Source organism: Seriola dumerili, unplaced genomic scaffold, assembly GCF_002260705.1.
Source record: "Seriola dumerili isolate Sdu_G_001 unplaced genomic scaffold, Sdu_1.0 BDQW01000073.1, whole genome shotgun sequence".
Classification (NCBI taxonomy): Eukaryota; Metazoa; Chordata; class Actinopteri; order Carangiformes; family Carangidae; genus Seriola; species Seriola dumerili.
The window spans coordinates 3,941,846-3,967,491 of NW_019174328.1; the positions used below are offsets into that span (position 1 = coordinate 3,941,846).

Below are 25,646 nucleotides of genomic sequence, written 5' to 3' on the forward strand. Positions count from 1 at the left end.
GTGCGCTTATGGCACTTCCCATGGTGCAAAGTACTTTTTTCGACGAGAACTATCTTGACAGAAAAAAACCTTTGAGGTGACTGTATTAGTACGTCAGCAGGGGGCGTGAAGCAGCCGCTCAGCTGTCAAATCTGCACCGCACAGGAGCACGCTGTGTGGTGGACGGTTACTGAGGAGGGCAAGCGTCGATTTGTGTCAAACAAATGTCAAGTTTCCAGAGAGAAAATGACGCAGCTAAATCTCTGTTCAGGAGGCTTGAGGTTTCATTTTATGTCATAAAGTAGCTGATATAGACTCGCAGTAAAACCCCTCAGTAGCGAGTGACCCTTGTCTCCCTGTGTATTTACACCCTGTGTTGTGGTTGATAGGACTAAGGTGAACTTGGTGGATTCGTGTGAATTCCTCCCTTTCCCTCAACACAGTTTTCCCCTTTTATGAACAAGAGTTAGTGAACTGAAAGAAATTTTTTGTTTCTCAGCCCATTGTGCATCCATTGATTTGTACAACCTGCTTGATACGTTGCAATTATATGTTACAGTGCAATAGCTGACAGATGTAATGTTTTGTATCTGAGCCAGGAGGTTAGCCAGCGCCAGCCTGCCAGTGTTGCTGAACCCAGATCAGGGAGTAAGCCAAGCAATTACAAATTGATTTTTTCCCGCTGAACTCATCTATGAAATGAGCACTGTTAAAAGACGAAAACATCACCTTATATGCATGTATCCTGCCTCAGCTGGGGTGTGCACACTTTTTCGGTATTAGAGTACAGCATTCTTTGCATTGCTTTTTCTTAAGCCCTACCTGATCCAGTTAAAGTGTTAACGGCAAAGATTAGGGACATGGGTCCTGAAAGGAAGACATCCTTCCTTCAGACAGCTACAGATCAAGCCCTCTCAAAATGCCACACTTGTTTCAAGAAGAAACCTTTACAGACAGGAGTCACTAATGCATTATTACCAAACGCTAAACAAGACAATTTATGCATAACAGTGTGCAGTGTAATAAATATGCATTGTAAAGTGCTGCAAGATGACAGTAAAGTTAAGAGGGTTCAAGGTGAAAATTTGAATTTAATCTGAATATTGCACAAATTTCCTTGTTAAATTGAATAAAAACCTTGGCTTGCTATAGATAATATTACACATGAATAATTAGCTCATATATAAAGGATAATATCATAACACCTATTCAAATTAAAATATGCATTCCAGTATTTACTTTTGCGCACTAGCTCTTGTTCATGACCTCCTGTGCTTGTGGTAACCCACACTCCACCCTCCATCCCTCCGCACTCAAAGATTACACATTTATTTCTCCTGGTAGTCTGCAGTTACTCCCATCGTGTCAGGGGAGTACAGTCACCACCGGGACAGAGCAGCGATGGCATCCCGGGTCTCCTTCACCCAGATCCGGCTGGAAGCGGAGCTGGAGCGGTACCGGGCCGAGTGCCAGTGGGACAAGATGCCGGCGATCATCGACCAGATGCACGCTGCGCGGATCCACGAGGACGGTGAGTGGTTTACACCTGGTTTCAAGTTGAGGTGTGTGCTGTAGCTTCCGGACTGTCTGTACTGCTCGCTGATGTGCACGCTGCAAAAAATAACCACTGAAGAAAACTCACAAGGTCCCATTATCAGCTTGAAACCCGCATCTCGCATAAGAAGTGTGACTCTGCCAAAAGTTTTTTTTAATTCCACTTGTTTTTAGGGAATTTCTTTCACCTGTTTCAGAAAGTTGTTGTTGTTAGTTTTAGGAAAACTTTTGACACTAGAAAATGATTTGAAATTAGCTCATAGGGAGCAATGAGAATTTTCTGTGCTTCAACCATTTTCAAATCTGTTCAACTGATTTGTAAAAAAGTTTGACTTAAAACTCACGAAGAATCTATTTTTTTTTTTAAATTTTTTTACAATTGGAGGTTGGATATTTTTTGTAGCAAAATGCCAGATACACAAGGTGGACTTTGGACTCACAGCAAGATAGAATAGGTTACTGTACAGCAAATGTATTTCACAACAAAAGCAACAGCAAGAAGAAGAAGAAGAAGTAGAAGAAGAAGAAGAGTTGATTACACACGTCCTAGTGGGTCAGACCACAGGTCACAGAGGGGTTACCAGATGTCGCTGGGAGTTTACAGTATACACAGTGAACAGACGATCAAAGGTATTGTATAGGCAGGACAGACGATACCACCTGCTATTTCTCATGCAAAACAAGATTTTCCAGTGAACTATCCACCGCCTGCCTTTACCCTTGAAATCATTCCACACTGTATGTGTGCTCAAAGAAATGCAAACACACTTATCACTCTGTGCCTCATAAAGCATTACTTTGGTAAGTCACTAATGCACCTGCCTCCTCCTCTCACCTTTAGTAAAGTAAACACGGGTTCAGGTGACTCGACTGCCAGTCTGCTGTTATTGAGCCCATAACTGGCTGACAGTGCCGAACAGCAGTTTCCCCCTGTATGCACACGCACCGATGTGTTAAATCAGTGCGGTATTACTGTGTGCATGCATGCTTCACATTAGCTGATCTGACAGAGTGTGCGCACTGAAGACATGGAGAAGTTAGTTTATTAAAAGATAGACCAACTTCATGGCAGGTAAAGCAATAAAGAAATAAACTTTGTGGTAAAATCCATCCTGCTGTAAAACAGTAAAAAGCAGCCACAGTTACTCTGCATTCTTCATTCATATCTTGTTGGATGAAGTATTTTACTTTGGTTTGCATAAAGTTAGGTAATGCAGGTGTAACTGTAATAATTTGATGTCAGGCAGACTCAAAACAAGGATTGTTATCAAAGTGATATTGTGCTGTCACCCACACACATACTGTAAAACCCATTACACTACACGTTCTCCCTTGCCTATTCTCAAATGTTCAAATGTGTAATTCTAAAAAATTAGGAGATGACTAACTGAGGATAAAGACAAAAGGAGATGAAATTACACCAATGTATCACAAAATGATTCCTGGAAAACAGAGAACGTGAGTGAACTCCAGGCTGTTTTCTTCATCGTCTTGCATTGAAGCGATCTCAGACTGTCCAACAACAGTGTTAGCTGTTTGTTGCAACACTGGCTTTCACCAAGTCTGCGCTGCAACTTGTTTGAAATCATTAAATAGCTCTTACTGTGGTTATGGGCTGAGACAAGTCCTGCTGTTTGTCCCTCACCTTCCTCTCACTGATAGGCTAAGCCTCGGCTGTGCTGATAAAACCGACCAAATATGTCAAGTATATCAGAACATAAACACTGCTCACAGAGTTGGCGTCAGAACACACACACACACGCAGAATGAATAAGCTAAACAGGAAGGCTTTAATCAAGTGTGTGTGTACACAAAAACTGAGCTTTACTACTGGACACTGAGTGGATGTAAGGCGCAGTCAGAACAGGGTTAGTTTACCATATGAAAAACTTTGATTTCTTTGAGTCAGTGTAGGTGGATGTGGAGTGCTTATCATGTGATTACAACGTTAAAGCTATTTAAGGAAAGAGTACGAGGGAAATGGAAACTGCAGCTTCTAAATAGACCTCAGATCTCTGGGATTTTTGAACTGCTCCTTCTGAGCTGGTGGGAAATGCTGTTTTTAAAAGGCCGAGTGAGGTTTGCTTTGGCTACAGAAACAAATGACCTGTGACCCCGAGCTCAGACCTACTCCAGCAAACTCAGTTCACGTTTAACTTTTTAAATCCCACCCCCAGATGATTACGGGACACTGCTGATGGCTGAGGCGTTGCTGGAGGAGTGCCTGCAGGAAAACATGGATCTATTACGGAGATCAATACCTTTGATGGACAAGACCCAGCCCAGATTGTGCAGGGCTAAAGGCCACCTCAACACCATCCTGAGCCGAGGCCGCCTCACAGTCAGTCTAATCTGTGTTCCTTCAGGCTCTCCTATAGCTATTGATTCCTCTCTGCCTCTATAAAGCTTCTTTTCTTTATTTAACATAATATAGGAAGTACATTATGCCACAGAGCACAGGAATCTTTATAAACGAATCTCTTCCTCAGTTATTGCCAACCATGTATTCCCTTTTTTCCTCCAGCCCAGGTACTTAAATGAGGCTCTGCTGCTGATGGCCAAAGTACACTATGTGCAGGGTCGCTACCGGGACGCCCAGGGAATGTGTGCCAGGGTGGGACTGGAGGAGCTGACGCTGGACGACCAGCCAACCTACCACCTGCGACTGCTGGCTGAGGCGTTTGTCATTAAAGGTACCAGAGGCCTCTCTAAACTTAAAGGGCAAGGGGGTTATATATATATTTGTATCACTAATTTAAATTTTTTATTAAGGCTTAAATTTATGTGTAACCGAGGATGTGGTCATTTTGAGAGACAGGTGGGTGCCGTCACAGTTGGCCTAACTGTCTGTTAGGCCTCGTCTCAGCTAATTTGAGTCACTGAACGTGACCTCTAGCTTGTGTTTGAGGTGTTTGTGCCTTTCAGAGGATTTTTGCATACAAATATCAGAAAAATAATATGTGCTTACTGTGCAATTAATTCACTCACAGAATGTTAGGAAGTCTGTGCTCCTGTATTTTGAGATGAGTGAAATTATAGTGTTATTTAATTTATATCTTAGCTCTCATTAGCATGTATCTGTGTCTTTGCTCGCCATACCTGTCTTGTTAACTTAGCTTGTTAACTAGCTAATGAGCCAGCAAATAAGTTAGCCATGGGTTAGCCTTTGAGCAAGATGCCCAGACGCCCAGAAGTCTCAGCTCAATACACGCCCCACCTCTTTGCCCATTTTTGGAATAGCTGGGTGTCAGGTGGAGTGACACGCTGCCAAGATGGCGACAACGGAGCAGCCCACTCTGAGCTTCAAAACCGCTCTTCAAAAACCCCCATGGAGGCTACAGCCATCTTTATTTACAGTCTGTGGGTTACACACAATGAATTTTGGTGACAACAAAACAGTGAATATACAAAACAAAATGTGCTACAAATTAGATAAAATACATACAATACAATACAATACATACATCCATTCAGAGAAACCTGTGCAATGGTCTTAACACCGCTCAACCAATGTGTAACAAAGCTATTTACAGTTGTAGTGCAAAAAATATCATGGGCTCATCTACAGGAAATCGGCTGGAGCCTTGTGTTAGCTGTCAGTGGGATCGCAGACTCTATAGTGCTGCACAGTTTACATTTGCAGCAGATCTCCTACCTGTTAGCCTTATATAAGCAGGAGCAGCTCTGAAGACTGGCACGTTTCCCTAAAAAACACAACAGGCAAGACCGAACAGCTTCCTGCATACATTTCCTTGATGATCCCCTTCTTAATCCCTTTGCCAGGAGTTATTACAGCCTTAAAAATCACAATGACCTTGTATGGAGTTTGGAAGTAGAAATGGAAGTGAGGGTGGTGGGCAGATGAAATTCAGTTTGGTCAGATGGATGTAACACAGCTGGAAAACATCAGCTTCATTTGACAGATAGTTCTGTCAGTATCCTCCTAGTGTGTCTGTCTGAGTTTTAACCTCAGCTTGTGAATGACACTGATGATGTGATCATTTGAAAAATTGGCCCCATCGTCGTCTCTCTGTAACTGCCTCTCCTGAAGACACCTTTGGGAGTAATAATGTCTGAGATTGGACAGATCCAGAGTGAAGAGAGACCATGAAGCCCCTCTGGGAACAGATTCACCACAACTGGTGTGTGTCCTGACAGACTTCTAGATGCTGATTTTAAAAGCCTGATGATTGTGAGTCATACGTCTCACTGTTACTCAGCCACACATGCACACAAGCTGTTTGAAGTTAAAAAAAATGCAGTTTTGTTATAGCAGTTTATTTTTGGGCTTATTTTAAAAATGTGCTTTTTGCAGTCAGATACCATCTTAATACCATTTTGACACATTGAATACCAACTTTATGAAAGGTCAAAAGTCACAGAACATTACACACTCTGTACTCCTTAGAGCAGTGGAGAATCTTGTTACACTCATCATCATCATCATGTCATTATACTCCCTGTTTCCTGATAATCGGACATGACCTCATGCTCATGAAAACTGAAGAGAATTTTATTATAATAACTGTCAGATTTTGATTTCCTTTGATTGTTTTGAAACCAGCTGAATAATATTTGCAGTAGATTGGTATGATGACTCTCAGAGGCTGCATGAGGAAACAGATCAGATCCTGTGGGGGTTGCATAGCTCCTTCCCATGCTTTTTTGTGCGTATTGTGTATTGTTGAGGGAATTAAGTCAATTGTGAATATTTGGATGATGATGTCTTGTCTCTTGGCAGATGTCTGCTTATTTGATTAGGCCTGGCGTCTGGCCTGAGGCTGCTGTCCCTCACAGGCCTACAGCGGTCTAGAAAAGTTCCTGCTCCATCCGTTTATTTGTACCAATAAGTCCACTAACGGACATCAGGACAGGCATCTGGACCACCACTGCCCCACTCACTTCTTCCTCTGTAGTCATACATCTGTAATGCATCCGTCAGCACAGCACAACATTAGAAAAACATGCAGCATGAATGTAGAAAAAAATATTCAGTTTCTGTTAGAGGGCAGGTGATACCTTATGTTATATTTGAAAAAAACAAGATTAAAAATCTAAAGCTGTGCTATCAGCTCCATGTAGCTTTGTATGCTAACAATAACAATGCTAATGTGCCTTCTTAGTTTAACATTTTCTAGTTTGTGGTAACATTTACTCTATCTTTGCCATTATCATTATTGTTATAATCAGGAACCCATGAGTATCTGCTCAGAATTAAGTGGTGGACCACCAATCCTAGAATGATGTTTCTAGCACAGCTACAAGTTCATTTAAGCAGAACTATTTTTAGCAGAATCAGTCCATTAAAAGTAGCGCAGCTGTTCCTCTCTTTCTCCCTTCTTGTAGTCCATGCACTATGAGACATCGAACTTTCCAATGATGAACTTTCCAATCAACTAAAATAGCTAAGATGAAACATGGATGGATGTGGTGCCAAAACTACAGTTTCCTGCAAACTACAAAACTAATACTCTAATAATGGTATCTGTTGCAACTTTTATTTTTTAAATCACTTTCCTTTTTCACTTAAAGGTGCAGTCCAGTGATTTAGTATTACATTTCCATTAAGCTAGAGGACTCTTTGTGGATAAGAGACCAATTAAAAAATGAATAGAATGAAAAAGCAAAGGCTGAGTTATCCCCAACTTTAGTCCATAGCATGAGGCAAGCTCCAGTAATAGTGGACACTACACTTCCCATAATGCATCCCTTAATCTAATCCATATTTCATTATACCCTCTTTGGCTGGCAAAAACCTAATTGTTTAAAACTTCATGTGCTCAGTTTGTAACACAGGCTTTCTCTTACACATGTATTCTCCAAGGCCAAGCTGAAGCGACCCTGATGACATCATCAACGTTAGCCTCTATAGATCCACAGAAGACTTATGTTTTCACTCTTTATGACAAGTAAATGCCTTTATGTTTAAAACTGGTGGAATTTCCCTTTTAGATATTTGTTTGATCAGTTCACTCAAGCTGGGTTTTTTTTCTTTATTTGCCAATCACATCACCTTTTCATCTTGAAACTAGCCACAAGCTAAAACAATTCAATGTTTTAAATAGTAACCTTTATTGTATATTTCAATTTCTGTCGTAGACCACACACTCGTTGGCCTCGTGCTGGTTGATGATAGCAGCGTGGTGGTAGGATTCGTGACCGTGGAGTCTCCTTGTCTTTCAGGTCTGTCTCTGGACCACCAGACAGTTTCTGCAGTGTCTCGGGTTCGTCTGTCAGAGAGGGAGGAGGAGAGTCTGTCCTGTTACCTCAAGGCCTGCGACGCTGCTCTGTCCTACCTGCAGGAACTCGATAAGGTGGGTGTTTACACATGTAGAGTGTGCATGACATGTGAGCATGTTTTTATGTTTGCGTGTGTTTCTGTAGGGTCACCAACCTGGAAAAAAGAAATATGTCTGTGTGTCTGACAAAAACTTTTGCACATGCCTTTTTTCCCTATTTTTTGAATTCATTGAATAAAAAGTATCAGTGCAGTAACGTTTCAATAAATGCTCACCTTTAATGTTTGTTTGCTGCAGGGTTGTTTTTTTCTCCTTTTCACTTCACACATCAAGAAAATAGGGAAGTTATGCAAACTCTTCATACATGTTACAATACTTCTACTCCACTTCATTTATTTCGCAATTCATATAGCTGCTGCTTACTTGTCAGATTAATATTTTCAATGAAATATGATGCACTGTTGTAGATCAAATTGCTCTACATCATAGAGTCGCTATAATTAGCTGTGTCTTAATTAAAGTACTGCTTACATGTTCATGCAGCAGTAATAATGACCCATTAATGTAAGAACTGGGGCCATTCTGCCTCATTAGTATTTTGTACTTTACATTTTGTTGCCAATACTCTTACTTGAGAAAGGTTTGGAATGTAGGACTTTAATTTGTAGAGTATTTGTAAAGTATTTTTTACAGTAGTATTGCTACTATAGTTAAGTAAAGATGTGCATACTTCCTCCACTAGTGTCATCTGTCACTTCAATGTGCTGATTTTTATCTGTGTTCATTAACTGAAACCAACAAACCAAAAGCATCTAAAGCTTACAGTCATTTATTTACCTTTGGATTTTTTATTAATGTGTACCTGAATGTAGTGAATTTAAGCTTTGCTGTGCATGTGTTTTCAGGTAGTAACCACGCCCCACACCAAGACAGCCAAAGCCAGTCTGCTTCCCCCACCTGTGGACATCGACCTGGGATACTTCCTGCAGGCGGCATTGCAGAGCGCTTACATTTGTCTGCTGCAGAGGGGGTGAGTCTACCAAGTGTATACACAACAAACAGCACACAACACAAACCCAGAGTCTGCCTTCTTTTGTTCTTCGTTGCCCATTTGCCTGTTAAAAGTTTTTTAAAATAACTTAACTTGACTTGTGAGAGTTGAAAGATGTGCAGCAGCAAAAAATACCTACATTAGCTTCAATATGATGCACTGTGATAAATATCCACCTCCTCTACAACAGTGCAAGTCAACTAAGGATGAAAAGTCTACCAAATACATTTTCTTTTTAATCAGGGTCATTTTTAAGATTATCAAAAGTGACAGAATGAACCTCTATAAATTGATTTTTGTTATATAATTGGTTGCCGGCCTTATGTAATCACAGACTGGAAGTCACAGTTTATCCACCTGTATTTATGTGACGTCACTGGTTATGCAGTATGTTTAGTGGCTGCAGTCTTTTGCTGATTCATCCTCGTCTGTATCGGAGGGAACCTTGGGCTTTGACCTCTTGTCTTGTTTTAGAAAGTGAGGAGGAGAAGAAATCAAGCAAAAGCTTTTCGAGCCCCACATGACCCCAGTGCAGCAGAGATGTATTTTTCATTTGTGACCAGCAGGTGCCAGTGTTGCTCTTTAGGCTTAGAGAAGCAAAGTCCAACAAGTGTTGCACTGTCACATATGTTCAGTTGTCAGTTTATTAGGTACACCAAGCTAAAACAAAGGCAGTCTAATGCAACAGCCTAACAATGCTCAGCTTTTGTTTGAAACTGATTTAGAGAGGTGTTAATTTACTGTATGAATCATCATCATTTGGAGGCTGCAGTTTGTTGTGCTGTTGAATTGAATTCTGTTACAGAGTTTTTTCTCATAAACCAATAGTGTGGACAAAACATTAGAAACACTAGATAATGAGAGTACTACTGTTTTTTGTGTTTATTACAACTTCACAACTGTGTGTGTGTGCGTGTGTGTTAGTCATCTTGCACAGGGTGCTCACCAGCTGCGTAGGGTGCTCAGGGTGGTGGAGTCACGAGGGTCTCAGAGCTTTAGGAAGGTGAGGTGTCTCACGTACACACACACACACACACACACACACACACACACACAGAGAGAAAGACAAATAGTGACAGTAGTTTGCATTGCTAGCTTCTAAGCATTCAGTATTCTATAGCTATATATTGAAAGACTATTAGGGAAAAGCCAGTCATTTGTTTTTGGATGTTAATGAAATCAGACAAACCAAAATGATTGAAGTGTAGGTCAGGATCTTTTTGCTAACACTTCTGCATCTTAACAGGCAGGAAATTGAATTATGCAGTTTGAAAAAAAAAAAAATCAGCTCAAAATATGATGAAAACAAAACACAATGCTTTGAACATTAAGAAGTAATTTCCCTGTTTCCATCTGGAGATTAGACAATGGACTGATGGGAAAATGCGTATAGCTAAAACTTATTAGGTTAACATTTGTACAGTATGATTAATAATGATTACTTGTCATTACCATATTTCTGTATGTATTATTATCATATAACACTGTAAGCTCATCGACATGCCCGTCCAGCCAGGATGTAAAATTATTGATTAATTATTGCATTGTGGTTGCATCCCAGTCTGCAGCAAGGAAGCTAGCAGAGGTGCTGCTGAGCTCAGTGAGTGAAGACAGTTACTGGCCCCCGCTGGGCCCCCCACCCCCATCCTGGCTCCACAGAGAGGGAGCTGCCGCCTCCAAAGACGCAATCTACCCGACCGTTAAACCACCGCAACGTTACAGCACTGAGTGGTTTGTGTTGTCTTTGTTTCATTTAGCATTTTCTTTAACCCAAGCTCAAAATTTAAAATAGTTAATGTCACCTGTGATTGTGTTTTGTTACTCTGCTGCATCAACTAACCATTGTGTACAAAGCAGTTATCTCTGTAGGTTTTATTTTCCTTTTGTCCAAGTTTTACTTTCATCCCAAGGGCATCACTTTTGTCCAAGTTACCATCCTATCAACAACTGCAGATCTTGGAACTTGGTGCCAGTTTTCTTTGTTCAAGTAGTTCTTGTATTATTTTGTACTAAAGACTATGAGTCATCAGCAGGGTGGTGTGAATCTGAGCCACATCTTACATCTCTCATACAAAGTAAAAGAACTCCCTTTTCTATGGAAACCAAATTGGCATTATGTAACGCAACTACCAGCAGAGCGCTCACTATAGGCTACCAGTATACACTGGTTCATCCAAGGTGAGGACTCCCACAGCGCACCCCGATTCACACTCCTTCCTTCTCTTATCAGTGTGATGTAAAACTCAACTTTTATAGATACAAGATTTTTGGCATCTATGAAAATCAATACTACACTGCAAAAATGCAGCCTACCGGTAAACAAGCAAACGGAAATGAATTTGATTATTCAATCATTATCCAACAAACCAATTCAATTATTAACAACAATGATTATATAACAAACCCATGATAATGTAGCCTTCTAATTAATTAACTTGTTTGGTCCTATTATAACAACAATTTTCCAGAGTACTTCAAAGTTATTGAGAAAGACAAATATGACAAATAAAATAGAAATACATATTTGGGTTGGACCACAGTCTATGGGATATGATAGGAGCCGAAAGTACAGCTTTGACAAAGGATACTGTGCACAATACTAACATGACAATGGTCCAACAAAACACATGAGACAAAGAAGGGCTGTTGTTTGTCATTAGCAGTTTAAGATGAGTGTAAACCTGTGTTGTCTAAAACAAAGTCACATGGTTTCTTAAGGTTTCATTGCTGTGTCTTCAGAGGCTGAGGTTTGAACTGTACCTATGGTTTACCAGTGTCCTGTAGAAACCACCTAAATGCCACTTAAGGTCATCATATGTGGGGTTTCATTGAAACCTTCTGGATGTTTTAACTATATTTAAGGTCTTATGTTTAAGGACAGATGTCTAAAGCTCAGGTCATTCATTTATCACACCAGAAAGAGGGTCATTATCTGACAAACTGAAGAGGTCAGTTCATGGCAACCATAATGCAGAACATGCTCAGTACCTGCAGATACTGTCAGTAATGTAGACAGGTGACACCTGTGAACTCACATGTCTATTCCACTGTAAGATGATATATTAATCATAGATTTCATATTTATGTATATTTTACAGTTCATGAAATCACAGTAGATTGGAAGGAGGCAGTTATTGTAGGGGTAATGTGCTTTATGCAGCTAAGCTACTCAGATGCTCAGTGACACAGCAACAGCCCCTCATTTTATAACCTACTGAAGCTGGGAAATGTAGAAGAACACTAACATACCATGGTATCAACATAGCACAGCATGAGCTAGATAATAAGATATAGCACAACATAACATTGCATAGCATAAGGGCATAACAGAACAGAGAGAACAAAACACAGAGAAAAGAGAACAGAACAGAGAACCGAACAGAGAACAGAACAGAGAACAGAACAGAGACCATAGAATTGAAGAGAACATAGAACAGAACATAGAATAGACAACAGAACAAAACAAGAACAGAACACAACAGAGAACATAGAACACAGAATATAGAATTGAAGAGAACATAGAACATAGCACAGAACAGAATAGAACATAGAACAGAACAGAATAGAACATAGAACAGAACATAGAACAGAACATTGAACAGAACATTGAACAGAACATAACATAACGGTCCTGACAAGACAAACTGGTTATCTGCATCATCACACATGAGTGTATCACCATTTTGTTGCCTCTTTTCTGCATTTCCCACTTTGCAGGGATCCTGCGCTCGTTGCTCAGGCCCTGCGAGCCATACTTAGTCACCGCCACATGACTAATCCTGCCCACACTATCATAAGTGAAGATCTAAATCCATGTCTGAGATTAGAAGGAGAGGTTGAACAGGAGAATTCACCCTGAGGAATAGCTGTACTTCAGTATTGTTCATGGCTTTTGTCATCAGTTACCTCCTCTGAAGAGGAGAAAAGTGATGGTGTCTGGTAAATGTGTCCTTGAACAGGACACAGAGCTGACCAGAGCGGGAAGAGGGGCACAGAGAGTGATGAATGAGAGGGATGGGAGAGGTAGAGATGGAATAAATGAAAGAGCAAGTCAGTGTGTGTGTGTGTGTGTGTGTGTGTGTGTGTGTGTGTGTGTGTGTGTGTGTGTGTGTGTGTGTGTGTGTGTGTGTGTGTGTGTATGACATCTGAGATAGTGCTGTGTAGTGATACACCAAGGGTGGTCCGTGTTGTGTTACAGCACCACAGGTGAGACAGAAACTGGACACTCACTCCTGGCAATCTGGCAATCTACCTACGGACAAGCAGCATATGTGTGTGTGTGTGTGTGTGTGTGTGTGTGTGTGTGTGTGTGTGTGTGTGTGTGTGTTTGAGGGATAGACTTCCTGTTCTTGGTACTATTTCCTGTTTCCTGTGTCCTGGCAGTTGCTTCTGTCCTCAGGACGTGGTGGAAGAGGCAGTGTTGCTGCTGCTCATCACAGAGTCCATGGTGAGATATACGCACACACTCACACACCATTCTCTGACTTTTTGCTTCCTGATGTTTCAACACATTTCTTGGAGATCCCTTTAGCACAGACCACCTGTCCATCCACTTTTCCCTTCCTTACTCTTCCTCCTTTTCCTCATTACTCCTCCTCTTCTTCACCTAGTCATCTCTCTTCTTCCAGGCCAGTGGCGAAGCGGTGATCAGTCGTCTGCCTGACCAGGCCGAGGCTCGCCAGGCCAGTCTGCAGGATGCTGCCTCCGTCTACGATCTGCTCACCATCGGCATGGCCAGGAGGGGGCAGTACGCCATGCTGTCTGAGGTGTGCTCACACACACAAACATACACACACTCTATGCAGGAGGTCTTAGGGGAGGAGAGCAACAGAGTGAGAGATGAGATGTGTTAGTAAGAGCTTTGCCTTTGCCAAACTTTTTAATGAATGTCTTCATCACTGTGAGACGAGGGGATTAAGTATGTTTTTCTCCCACTGTCTCTCCGTCTTCTCTCATCTCTCAGCATCTCCTTCTCTGTCTGTCTTTTTCTGCTTTCTCCTCCCTTCTTATTTCACTTTTTTTGCTCTAAATCCCTCCTCCATTTTCTCACTTTTTAACAAAGTCTGTTGCCCATCTAATGTGACCTCTACTCCGATGTGGGACGTTGGGAAGCAGAGTTTGGAGGTTTTGTCTCAAATTAGGTCTGTTCACCTGTCTGACTGGTTCACAGATAGCATCAGTCAATTTATAAGGACGACCACACACACTCACACTGAGGTAGTTCCACCTACACCAGTGGATCAGTTTGCTGATATCTCAGGCCAGTATGAGCCATTTATTAAAAATTCCATCCATCCCTTCGTGATGTGATGAATAAGATTCACTGTGATCGGTTACATACTTACTTTAGCATTAATCGGTTCATGGGATGTTTGCTGCAAACTCTGATATTAATATCAAATTTCAGTTCAAGGATGCAGGTATTAGCATTAATTTCATGCTGGATTTTGCAGATGCGTTCCCATCCTTGACAGAATAACATCCAAGGAAAATGTTGAATGCTTGTATTAAAAAAAAAGACAAATTCAATGCCCTGAAATATCGACAGAATAAGATCAACTGTTGGTGTTGGTGAAACAGGTGTTCAAAGTAAAAGTAGTCATCATGCATGATGGTTATGTTGTTGAACTGATATGTACAGAGCAGTTTATTGTTGTAGCTGAATGAAGTGGAGCTTGTTTAACTTTATTCAGTGACTGGTTGGTCAACCCATAGAGATGCATCATATTTTATAAGATGAGAATTTACTGGGTTTTTTTAGGTACTATGTTTTTTCAGAATAAATATATTAGAGTTAAACATTAAACAATATTCCTCTGAAATGTGGTGGAGAAGAAGTATAAAGGAATATAAAACAGAAATACTATTAATGCTAAATAATATTGTACTTAAACCTGCATTCATTCATTTTTTGTGGCAGAGCAACAACCTGTAAACACAACGCTGATATATTACCACCTTTTTAAGTTGATATGGTGATCGTGTTAGCAAACACTTACCTGTTTACAGACGCAGCAGATACAGAACAACATGAGCATGAGCATTTATATTCAATATCCACTCTGCTTTTCACTCTGTTTTGGTTTCCACTATGTACAGAGGGACACAACTCCTCCTTAACTGCTAAATGTTCCACTGTTTTCATCTGCTAGTCTCTAACTTGAGTTTTTTTCACTGAAAACATAATGAGAATGAGCGTACAATGAGAGCAGTGAAACTAAACCAAAACTGTAAAATTGTAAATTGGTCCAAAAGTCAAAAACGCTGAGCTGAAAGATGCTAAAACACAATCTGGAGCTGTGAGTGATAATAACTTTGGTGATAATTCTCTGCATAACACACAACACAGCACATACTACACATAGTCATTAGACCGACTGAGAATATAAAAGTATTGATTAGTGCAGCTTCAAATACTGTTATTGAGTCACTTTTCACCTTGGCTGTTTTCTGTCCCAGTTTGTCTGAACCCTAATTCAGGCTCTGCTTGTTAACCCTGTGAACAGCGGTTAAAATGGGATTTGTAATGGGATGGGGCCTGAATTAGCAGGGTTAACAAGGGTCAGCACTGTTATGTAGCAGCAAAGATAGTTGCAGCTTCAAATGGCTTTTATAAAGACCCAGCATGCATTACTGAAGCGTTACATTTCATACACAGTTCATTCATTTGTCTATTTAAGAAATATCCAAAGTCTATTCAGTCCACAGTTAATCAGATCACTCACAGACATCTGACATCTGCATGGTCAGCAGCCTTCCTATTAAGTGCGCATTATTTAATCAGAATATTTGGGCAGACCTTTCTCCTGGTTTAGCTCACTCCTGCATGACTGACAGCATCTAACTGAGAGGCGCTCCATGCCATCCTCTGCTCGTCCACACACACATCAATCACATCATTATGTACTGAATCAGAACAGAGTAGGTGGCGTGTGGTGACTGACAGTCATTTCAAGCTTAGAAGAATGTAGCCAAGGAGAGTGGCCATTCAGTTTAGTGATGATGTAAAGGAGAAAAAAATGAGTGAATAAATTCAGTTTTCCTAATCCTGGTTTTTCGTGACTTAAAACATGGCTTTCGAATGCGAACAGTTTGGACACATTGTTTTTTGGCTTAGTGCAGGGTTACCTGTGCAGTCCCTCTGCTGAGCCCTTCTACTTACACATCCTACAAAGTGACATAACCAAGACCAATTTGTGTGTCTGCGTGTGTGTTTCTTCTCCAGTGTCTGGAGCGAGCCATGAAGTTCTCATTCAACGAGTTTCACCTCTGGCACCAGCTGGGCCTGTCACTCATGGCGGCCGGGAAGGTGAGCTCATTTCTCCTTATATACTAGCAGCAGACCCTCACACACACACACACACACACACACACACACACACACACACACCATGCCACACCCGAAGGAGACATCCATCTTCTGCCATGCCTCTGTCCTGTACACTGCGGTGCTCCTTCCGCACCCTCGTGTCCAGACGTGCAACAAATAGCATTCGCAGCTAAGTGTTCTGTCTGCTTGGGGGTGGGCGGCAGATGGGTTGGATTTTTTCTCAATCTGGGCAATTAAGGTATCACCAAGTAATTGACAGAGACAAAAAGTACAGTAAAAGGGCATTCAGCTATCTTTTTATTCAGCGCCCACCACCATCTGCTACTATAAAAAAAAACAAAAACCTTGGAATTATAGAGAAATAAAATTGAATCCACTTCCTGCTAAGTAAACGTAAATGATATTGTGGTGTTAATAAGCTGGGAATCCTCACGAGGAGAAGGAATAGCTTACAATCCTCTCTCTCTTTCTCCTTCTGTCTCTCTCAGTCCCTCTGAGTGTGTGAGTGCGTCCATGTGTGTGACAGAAAAATTGATCTGGGTTGCAGGATAAAGTGACACTGCAGATCAATGGAGAGCTCTAGAAATAGGCTGCTCCCTAGAAGGAGAAGGGGCCGCCTCAGTGTCGTCAGATCCGCTTCTATTTAGGGCCAGCCGAGAGTGTGTGTGTGTGTGTGTGTCCATGTGTGTGAGCGCATGTGTGTGTGTGCACGTGGTCCATTAATGATTGACCTACATGTATTAAGTGACTGTGTGTCTAAATGGGTCTATTAGGGCTGTGTAAGGACAGTTGATGTGTGTTTGATACACTTGCTTAAAAGTGATCCATGTCATCTGTGGCTGCATGATAACTGGCTGCCGCGTGCACATGAATCACAATTTGTCACTGACATTTGTGCGTGTGTGTGTGTGTGTGTTTTCCAGGGGGTTGGTGCTGTGTCTGTATTTAAAGAATGTGCCAGGATGAGACCTGAGGACCCTTCATTGCCCCTGTTGGCTGCTAAAGTCTGCATTGGTCAACTGCTCTGGGTGATTACACACACACCACCTACACAAACTTGTATGCAATTACCATAACATACACACGCCTGCAGTTGAGGGTCAAGCCTCAGAGCATGAAGCATGCACATACATTTGAAGAGTCTTTTTCTGTCTCAACATCTTTGATGCCATGGGTGTCCTTGCTGTAATGGTTTTTCACTGCATTTCCCAGAGGTACTTGTTGCTGTGGATGTGTCTCTGTAGGTGGAGCTGTTTTCCATGTCTGTTCAGCCTCGTGGTGACTTGTACTGCTCTCACTAACTCCTCTATTTAGAGAGCTACCACTGTTTCCCCCGAGGATTTTTGTTCAGCAGCGGTGGTGTTGTGCACACGTCCACAAGAGTGCGATACCAGACCTGTGGAGGGATAGCTTAAAACCACCTATTGTTACAGACAGGGTTATTCGTGTTCTCCTTGCCATCCGTCATCCATCATAAGCTCTACAGAGGATCGTGGTGGGGCTGCAGCCAGGTTCATCCTGGACAAGGTCACCAGTCTATCACAGGTGTTCACCTTGTCATGTCGTGTGCGTGTTAATTTACCTGAAGTTTGAAGGGTTGTAGAGGCCTTTTCTCTAAATTTTTTGAATACCTCCACCTCCTCATCCTTCAAAAGTAAGCCGGATGGCAGTACTGGTGTTTCTTAAAATTTCTTACAGACATTGATGATCTTTAGACAATGAATTCTACAGGTTTTTGTGATCCCCTGACTTTTCCTCCTGTCTCCACAGGAGGTTGACTTTTGTGGTTTTAAGTGAAATGCCTTGACAACAATTGGATGGATTCACATGAAATGTGGTGCACACATTCATGTTCCCCGCAGGGTGATTTGTAATAATTTTGTGATAGAAAAAAAGAAAAGAAAAAAAATGAATCTGTCTAGTACCTTTGTCTATGACCTAAATGCCTTCAAAACTAGAGATATTCCCATCAGCCTCAGTGGTACTTTGTGTTAGTGCTAATTAACAAATGTTAGCATGCTAACACACTAAACTCAGACAGTGAGTACAGTAAACATACTGTACCTGCTAAACATCAGCATGCTGGTATTGTCATTGTGAACATGTTAACATGCTGACAGTAGCATTGATCTAAAGCACCACTGTGCAACCTAACAGAGAGGCTAGCATGGCTAAGCTCTCTCAGTCTTGTTGAATATTGTGTAACATTACCTCACTGGGCCAGAGGGGAAACCACTCATGGTCTTTGAATTAAAACACAACTCATTAACATGTGCTGTGACAAGCAGCCTAAAGTAGACATCGCTTTGTATTAAGGGGTTACAAACAGAAAAGGTTGCTGACATAAAGGACCCATTCAACCAGTGTCAACAGAATATGAACTCATCACAAAGCCAAATGGTAATAAATGTAAAGGTTAAAATTTCACAGGATTACAGTCATAGTAGCAAGGATCCATTTTCCATCTGGAACTAATGAGATATTGCAAATCTGCATGTGAATGCAACATCACGGACAATCACTCCTGTAATCCATGCATGTTCATATTTCATTTGGGTAGACCTGCCCCCTCAGCTTCTGTTAACACTTATATGATGATAAGCTGAGAGGTGAAGTTGCGTCATAGAATTGTGCAGCACATGGACTGGAGGTTTATAGACTATTTAGTGTGCATGATGTGTGTGTGTGCATGTTTTGAAATGTGGCATGTGTGCATGAAGTCAGAAAGTCATCGTGCAGCATCACTGCGTCGCTAATGTTTTGGGATTGACACTGGGGTCACTCAGGCAGATACACATCACTATGAAGCCCAGCCAGCTTGGATAGTCCTGCTGTTGATGATCTGGGCAGGAGGGAAAAAGTCACATCAACAGTAGTATTTAGGGTGGAAGGGGGAGAGAGAGGGAGAAAGAGTGAGGGTGAGGGTGAGTTAGACAGAGAGAGAAAGGGGTCAGAGATTAGAAAAGAGGAGCTAACAGGGGCGAATGGAGAGTACACATCTGTCAGTGGCTGGAGATCATGGCAGGCCGGAGACACTAAGGAGCTTACAGCCTTAATCACAATGGGACACTATGGCCATAGTGCAGTGGGGCATTACATAAATGGGCCACCATTATCCACCATCAGCTCCACTGGACAGTCTGGACTGTTATCTAGCCAGCAACATTGATTTGCTTATTGTGTTGGCCCATTAGCCCACAGGCCAGACCAAAACTTCATAAGAATTTCTTCCTATTTGTTATTTTTTCAGGTTTCCATAGTGCTCCTGTACATGTATATGAAACAGTACAGGATGTTAGGGCACATGAAACCCTCTCCAAACCTGTGACATCACCACAAACTGCACAACTGGCGATCTGAAAGCAAAGCTGCTTTACTAAATTCCTGAAGAGCAGTTTTGCAGATGCAATCTTTCCCCCCCGACAACAGTGGCATGTTCTTCTTTCACACCATTCAAGGGAGGAAAAAACTTAATCCTCCTAAGATGAGCATGTGTGTTTAAATGACTGGCTATTGTGTGCTGGCTTTGAACTCGCAAGGACTGGATTCAGAGAAAGAGACACACAGAGAGAGAAGAGAGGAGGAGGATGACAGGAGGAAGAGGAGGAAGAAGAGGAGGAGGAGGAGGAGGGGGAGGGTGTCAGAGCAGTTGGCTTGCTGTTGCGCTGGCCTGCCGTCAAAGGCATTACCCCCCTACGCCCACCTACCCACCTGCCTGCCTGCCACCAGCCATACCTCAAACGGAGTGACACACTTTTTCCTCGGCTCAGAGCACCTCGGCTCGGCTCAGCCGCACACCGCCTGCAGTCTACTGCTGCGTGTGTGGGCGAGTGTGTGTGTGTGTGTGTGTGTGTGTGTGTGTGTGCGTGTGTGTGTCCTTCAGCAAACTCTGCGTTGTCCTTCAGATGAATCTACTCTGAGTAAACCCACACCAGGCTCAGCCATCAATACTCCATTCCCTGCTGCACTTCAGCCTCATTTGCCTTTCAGTGCTACAAAGACTTTTCCTGTCACACACACTCATATACGAGAGGATTTTTCAGGTCCTGCTTACAGCACAGTACCTCACAATGGTACTGGGAGAATATTTTCAATATTATAGGTCACTGGTTTCATGATGTAACTGGATTTGTGTATGATAGCAGAGTAATTCTGTTTTACCTGCCCACTGAAGTACATACAGTTATGACTGAGCATGTGTGTTTGTATGTGTGTGTGTGTGTGTGTCCAGTTTGAGGAGGCGGGGGCTCTGTCCCAGAGTGTGGTGTCTATGGGGGAGGAAGCTGGAGAATTTCTTCCCAGGGCCTACATGGCTCTGGGCCTCTGCTACAGTCTACAGGCGTCTGATGGTATGGATACACAAACTACCAAACAAGCAAATACTGTTACTGTTACTCAGAAGCGAAGGCAGCAGGCCACAAAAGTCAAGAGTATGGAGGACCAGTGTGATGGAAATAGTAATAATTTATTAATTGATAACCAGCTGTCCAATAAAAATAGGTATTAATACAAAATAATTTATTAATTTATACATTAATAGACTAAATTACAAAAGAATTAATTATTTGATCTTTTAATAAGTAATAAAAAGAGGAATTATAAAAAATGATTTGCAAATTAAATATTAATCCTCAATAAATAGTACAAATTAAAAAGGGGTTTACAAACACAACATAAAACAGTCATTCAGTACATCATTTAGAAAATACATTAATGACTTCATAAGTAAATAATGGAATTTAAAAGTCTATTTGAAAATGCAGTTGCAAATAAATAACTGGATTGACAAATTTAATTAGGAGTACAGATTTTAATCAGGCATTTTAAAGGGTAATTTCCTTTCCCATTTACATATCTATTTCCATGCTGCTTTTCCTTTTCCTTTTAGCTATTTGATTTGCTTCTCACCTCCTCATTTAGCCTTTCCATGCCACTTTGGGTCTTGCACTAGTAAACTGATGTAAAACAATGAAAATTCACCATGGGCTGCAACAAGCTGTCTGACTGGCTATCCCCTGGCATGTCATATGCACTTGTGTAACTGGGGTGTGGGAAGGAGACAATCAGGGTGGGTGATGACGTTGAGGGTGTCTCCTATGGTGCAACACTCTCTGAGGGTCGGAGCTCCATTTCACTGTCCCCCAAAGCTTTTGATATATCAGTGTTGGTTATTTTAAGAGAGAGTGAAAATCAAGGCAAAATGCTCTGGCACAAACACATACAGTGAAGTTCCTAAAAGGGATTTCTTGGTACCCTAACAGTTGTTAAAAGATAGCTAGGTATGAGGCGGTGAGGCTCTCCAACCAATCAGAGAGCTTGTTACATCCCATGGCTAATGGGAAATGTCTGATTAAAATCTGTATTCTTAATTCAATTTTTGAATCCTGTTCTTTACTTAATTTTTAAATTGCATTTTCAAATAGAATTTTAAAGTCCATTATTTATATTTAAATACATGAATGTATTTGTAAATGAGGTATTTGGACTGTTTTATGCCGCTTTTGTAAACCCTTTTTTAATATGAACTATTTATGATGGATTAATATTTATCTAACTTGTGGTCCTCCATAGGAATGAGGTTGGCAATCAACATAGGCTTCTTTTAACTGTGTCTATGATCTTTCCATAACCTTGTGGTTTAGTTGCATAAAATTAACTAGATCTTAAAGTTCAATATTTTGGGAAAACACATTTATTTAAGTGCTTGCCGAAAGTTAGATGAGAAGATTGACACCACTCTCATGTCTGTGTATTAAATATGAAGCTACAGCCAGAAGATGATTAGTTTAGCTTAGCGTGAAGACTGAAAGTAGGACCAAACTGCTATCCTGTGCACATGGCTGGTCTAAAGCCAGCCAAAGCCAAAATCTTTCAAGTGTAAAAATGGAAAGTTGTGGTTTTCCTTGAAACTCTGTGCCAGACTATTATTGGCTGGGCGCAGTGACCTCCTGGAGTGTTGTCACCGTGAGGTTGCCAGGAGACCAGCAGAGGCTCCAGGAACTTACTGTGTTAGCCAGGCTAGCTGTCCATTGCCAGTATTTATGCTATATTATGGGTCACATAGGTATATGTGTCATCTTATAAAAGGAATGACAAATGACCCACTTTGTTGTTTAGGTATGGGGACTTGTTGTACATGTGTTGCTCCATTTTATACAACATAAACTGTTTACTGTTAAAATGCTTGAAAAAGCTAAAAAATAAATGTCTCTCTGCAGCTACTCTCAAAGAAGATCGGAATAAATTCAACAAAAAAGCACTACAAGCTCTGAGCAAGTAAGTTTTGTTCTTCATTCAAAGCTGAAAAACTAGTGACAAATGTTAACATGCTAACAAGTACAGTATGGCTGTGGTCTTGTTGACTTTTTTATATGTTGTTGACTAGTTAAATCTATAAAAATGCATCAAATGCAACTTGTTTTTCTATTATTCTATCCCACTAACACCCAGGTTTTTTAAGTTTACAACATATATGGTAATCAAAAAAGTTTAATATCCTGCCATTACAACCATTAGAGCTTTGCTAACATCATTGGTCTCTCTGCGCCCCACAGGGCTCACTCATTAGACCCCCAGGATGCTCAGATTGCTATGTACCTGGCTCTGCAGCTGGCACTCGTACGCCAGGTATAAGAAAGCAAACAGGAAACATATTGTATGTTGTCAACAACAGATATTATTTATTAGAAAACATTGCAGATTGTTCAATTATACCTGAGAATGTGTTTGTGTCTGACAGGTATCGGCAGCCATGGAGCCCCTGCAGGCAGCTTTAAATCTCCATGGGGATGACTTACACTCCCTCCACCTGCTGACCCTGCTGCTCAGCGCCCAGAAACACCATCGTCATGCCCTGGACACCCTGGGCCTGGCCCTCAGCCAGCACCCTGACAACTTCAAGTAAAACCCACTACACCATCCCACTCACACACGCAACAGAAAATGTTGGTAGAAGTGTTGATGAATCAAGGATAAGGTGCCGGAGGATTGCTGCACTTCTGTTTGGAGTTTTTTCGTGTGTGTGTGTGTGTGTGTGTGTGTGTGTAAGAGTAGCTCCAGTGAGTGGTGCAGCGAGGCCCTATCCTAACACTAGTCCTCTCCGTAGGGATAGGGTGTCTCAACTCTACTGTGTTAGAGGCCAAGCGCAGACACACACACACACACACACACACACACACACACACACACACACACACACACACACTTGACGCCTTATTTAGATGTGCCAGAGTGGAGGCCTGCATTGCGGTACCTATGCCCCTCATACACCCTTACCCTTTTAACACTGCAGCTCTGACCCGAGCCCCAGTCCTGCTTTCCCGACAGAACTGAGTCATCCAGCACATAAACTCACCCGTCTGCTTTGCTAAGCAGGTTAAAACATAGTAAAACAGACTTGGATGTTTACACTCTAATCATTTTGGGGGCATGCGGGGATTTAGTCATTTACTTTACGACACTTTGAAAGGACACGTCACGGTTGCAGGAGCTCAACCTGTGACCTTTTGGTTGAGGGGTGGTATCTCTAACCATCCATCTGCCATTTTACCTTCGTGCCAAGTCATACTTGACATAGGCTTAATATGTGCATACTTGTTATGAATAGTATTATTGCATAATATCATGTAACTTTATGTATCAAAGTTATTGGGAAGGATATGGGATAAGTGCAGGAAGCTTATGCTAATATTTTAGTGTTATATTTAATCATTTTGAATTTTCAATTGCTTTTTTGTGTTGATTTGTTGTTAATTTTATAACAAAAAAAAAGTCACAAGGTGGTGAAAATTATGAATTTCTTTCCTCCATTTTATTCTTGTCTAGGTTGAAAAAAGTTAAGTCATATGTCTCTAAAATTCTCAACAAGAATCCATCTTGAAAATAAAATAAAATAGTCTGAGGCAGGTTAGTGGCTGTACATGCCCCAAAGATGTTGCATTATCTCTCGGGAATGTTTTCAGTTAGTCGCCCTGAACAGAAACATTAAAAACATTTTGATTAGCTGTGGAGGAAGCTCTATTGTATCAGAGATAGACAACATTGACTATCCAGGCCAATTATTTCACACTAACCATAACATGGAAGCATGTTGCATCATCTCTCTGATGCATTTTCTCCCTATTTCAAAGCCCAGTAAAGCATTTCATAATACAACCATTTGGGGTCAGTGTTGGCCTCCACGGTCTCAGCACAGACAGATGGGGTACATCCATACATCAGGAGCAAGAGGACGAGAGAGGAAATGCAGAAAAACAAGAAAAGTGTTGACACAATGAAGGGAAGGAAGGATGTAAGAGCCTGCCAGGAAGAAGAAAAGACAGAGACAGAGTGGGAGGATGCAGGAAAGACGATGGCTTCATTATTGCACAGGCTTTACTGATCAGTGCTGTATGTACAATTAGAAGATGAAATCTGTTCTCTCACTGTCTAGATGCACAATTGCACACTTAGACACACACACACACACACACACACACACACACACACACACACACACACACACACCTTCTCCATAGAGACACTTGACTGCTTTGACCCATTTAAAGAGCTCTTTTCCAGGCTCAGCCAATCAGATCGCTCTCTGTGCCAGGAATCCCCATCGCCCCAGTAACCATGAGGTCATATGGGTAGAGCAGGCAGCATCAGTTGTTGTTCCCAAACTGTTGTTATGGAGTGGTAGAGAGACACTGAGTCAGAGAGGAAGAGAGAGAGAGAGGGTCATGCACATCTACACATCTGTAGTTTGCTGAACGGAACAGCTGAATTAAAATGACTTGTTACCAAATGTCCATTAACTGTACTGTCACCTCGAAGGTTTATTGATCTTTTTTACAGCATGCCAGTAAAACAAATTTTAACCAAACCAACTGAGAGCTAGAGAGAGCTCTAGACAGTAGATCTTTGCATGGGCCTGTATTTTCCACCCTAGTCTGACCTTGCACGATTGATTTGGGCCCAAAGCTAGCCTCGGACTAACAGCTCTGTCTCTCTGTCTCTCTCAAAATAAAGGAGTCGACTGGTTTGAGTTTAGTAGTATAACAAATAAATGGTCTAATGGTCTTATTACAATCCGTCCATAATAATTGAGTAAACACCTCTGAATATTATACTATAGAACTAAATGTTATAGTATGTAATAAAGAAACGGAATTACAATATATCAATACCCTCGAGACGTTGCAGATCCCAGAGTAAGAAAATAAAAGATTGAGACAGAGAGAGAGATTATAATATATAATATAGAAACGTTTATGCTAATGATGAGTTAAATGTGTAATGTGAAAGGTGTTTCCTATAGAGAGAAACCCACACACCATTTCAGCTCATTGTTTTAGTGTTGTACTTGAATAGCTTTGCTCCATCTCAGTGTTCTCACAAAAAATCAGACAGACAGAGTTAGCAACCACCTGGTAAACATTTAGCAGCTAAAGAGCCAGATACATCCCTCAGGAGTTGGTGGACTTGTGGATACAAGTAGGCCCAAATGTATTGA

At 41.4% G+C, this 25,646-nt stretch overlaps 1 protein-coding gene across 1 annotated transcript in view; it reads left to right on the forward strand.

Moving 5' to 3' along the window:
• Window positions 1–25,646, forward strand: part of ttc7a (tetratricopeptide repeat domain 7A) — a 51,937-nt gene that overhangs the window by 1,037 nt on the left and 25,254 nt on the right. The window contains exons 2-16 of the mRNA XM_022743966.1: window positions 1,324–1,510; window positions 3,711–3,874; window positions 4,058–4,226; window positions 7,717–7,847; window positions 8,678–8,802; window positions 9,748–9,826; window positions 10,385–10,554; window positions 13,207–13,270; window positions 13,452–13,589; window positions 16,049–16,132; window positions 17,077–17,181; window positions 20,385–20,502; window positions 22,372–22,429; window positions 22,708–22,780; window positions 22,893–23,053. Of these exons, the coding sequence (XP_022599687.1) occupies window positions 1,381–1,510; window positions 3,711–3,874; window positions 4,058–4,226; window positions 7,717–7,847; window positions 8,678–8,802; window positions 9,748–9,826; window positions 10,385–10,554; window positions 13,207–13,270; window positions 13,452–13,589; window positions 16,049–16,132; window positions 17,077–17,181; window positions 20,385–20,502; window positions 22,372–22,429; window positions 22,708–22,780; window positions 22,893–23,053 (1,769 nt within the window). The 5' untranslated portion in view covers window positions 1,324–1,380. The remainder of the gene's footprint in view (window positions 1–1,323; window positions 1,511–3,710; window positions 3,875–4,057; window positions 4,227–7,716; window positions 7,848–8,677; window positions 8,803–9,747; window positions 9,827–10,384; window positions 10,555–13,206; window positions 13,271–13,451; window positions 13,590–16,048; window positions 16,133–17,076; window positions 17,182–20,384; window positions 20,503–22,371; window positions 22,430–22,707; window positions 22,781–22,892; window positions 23,054–25,646) is intronic.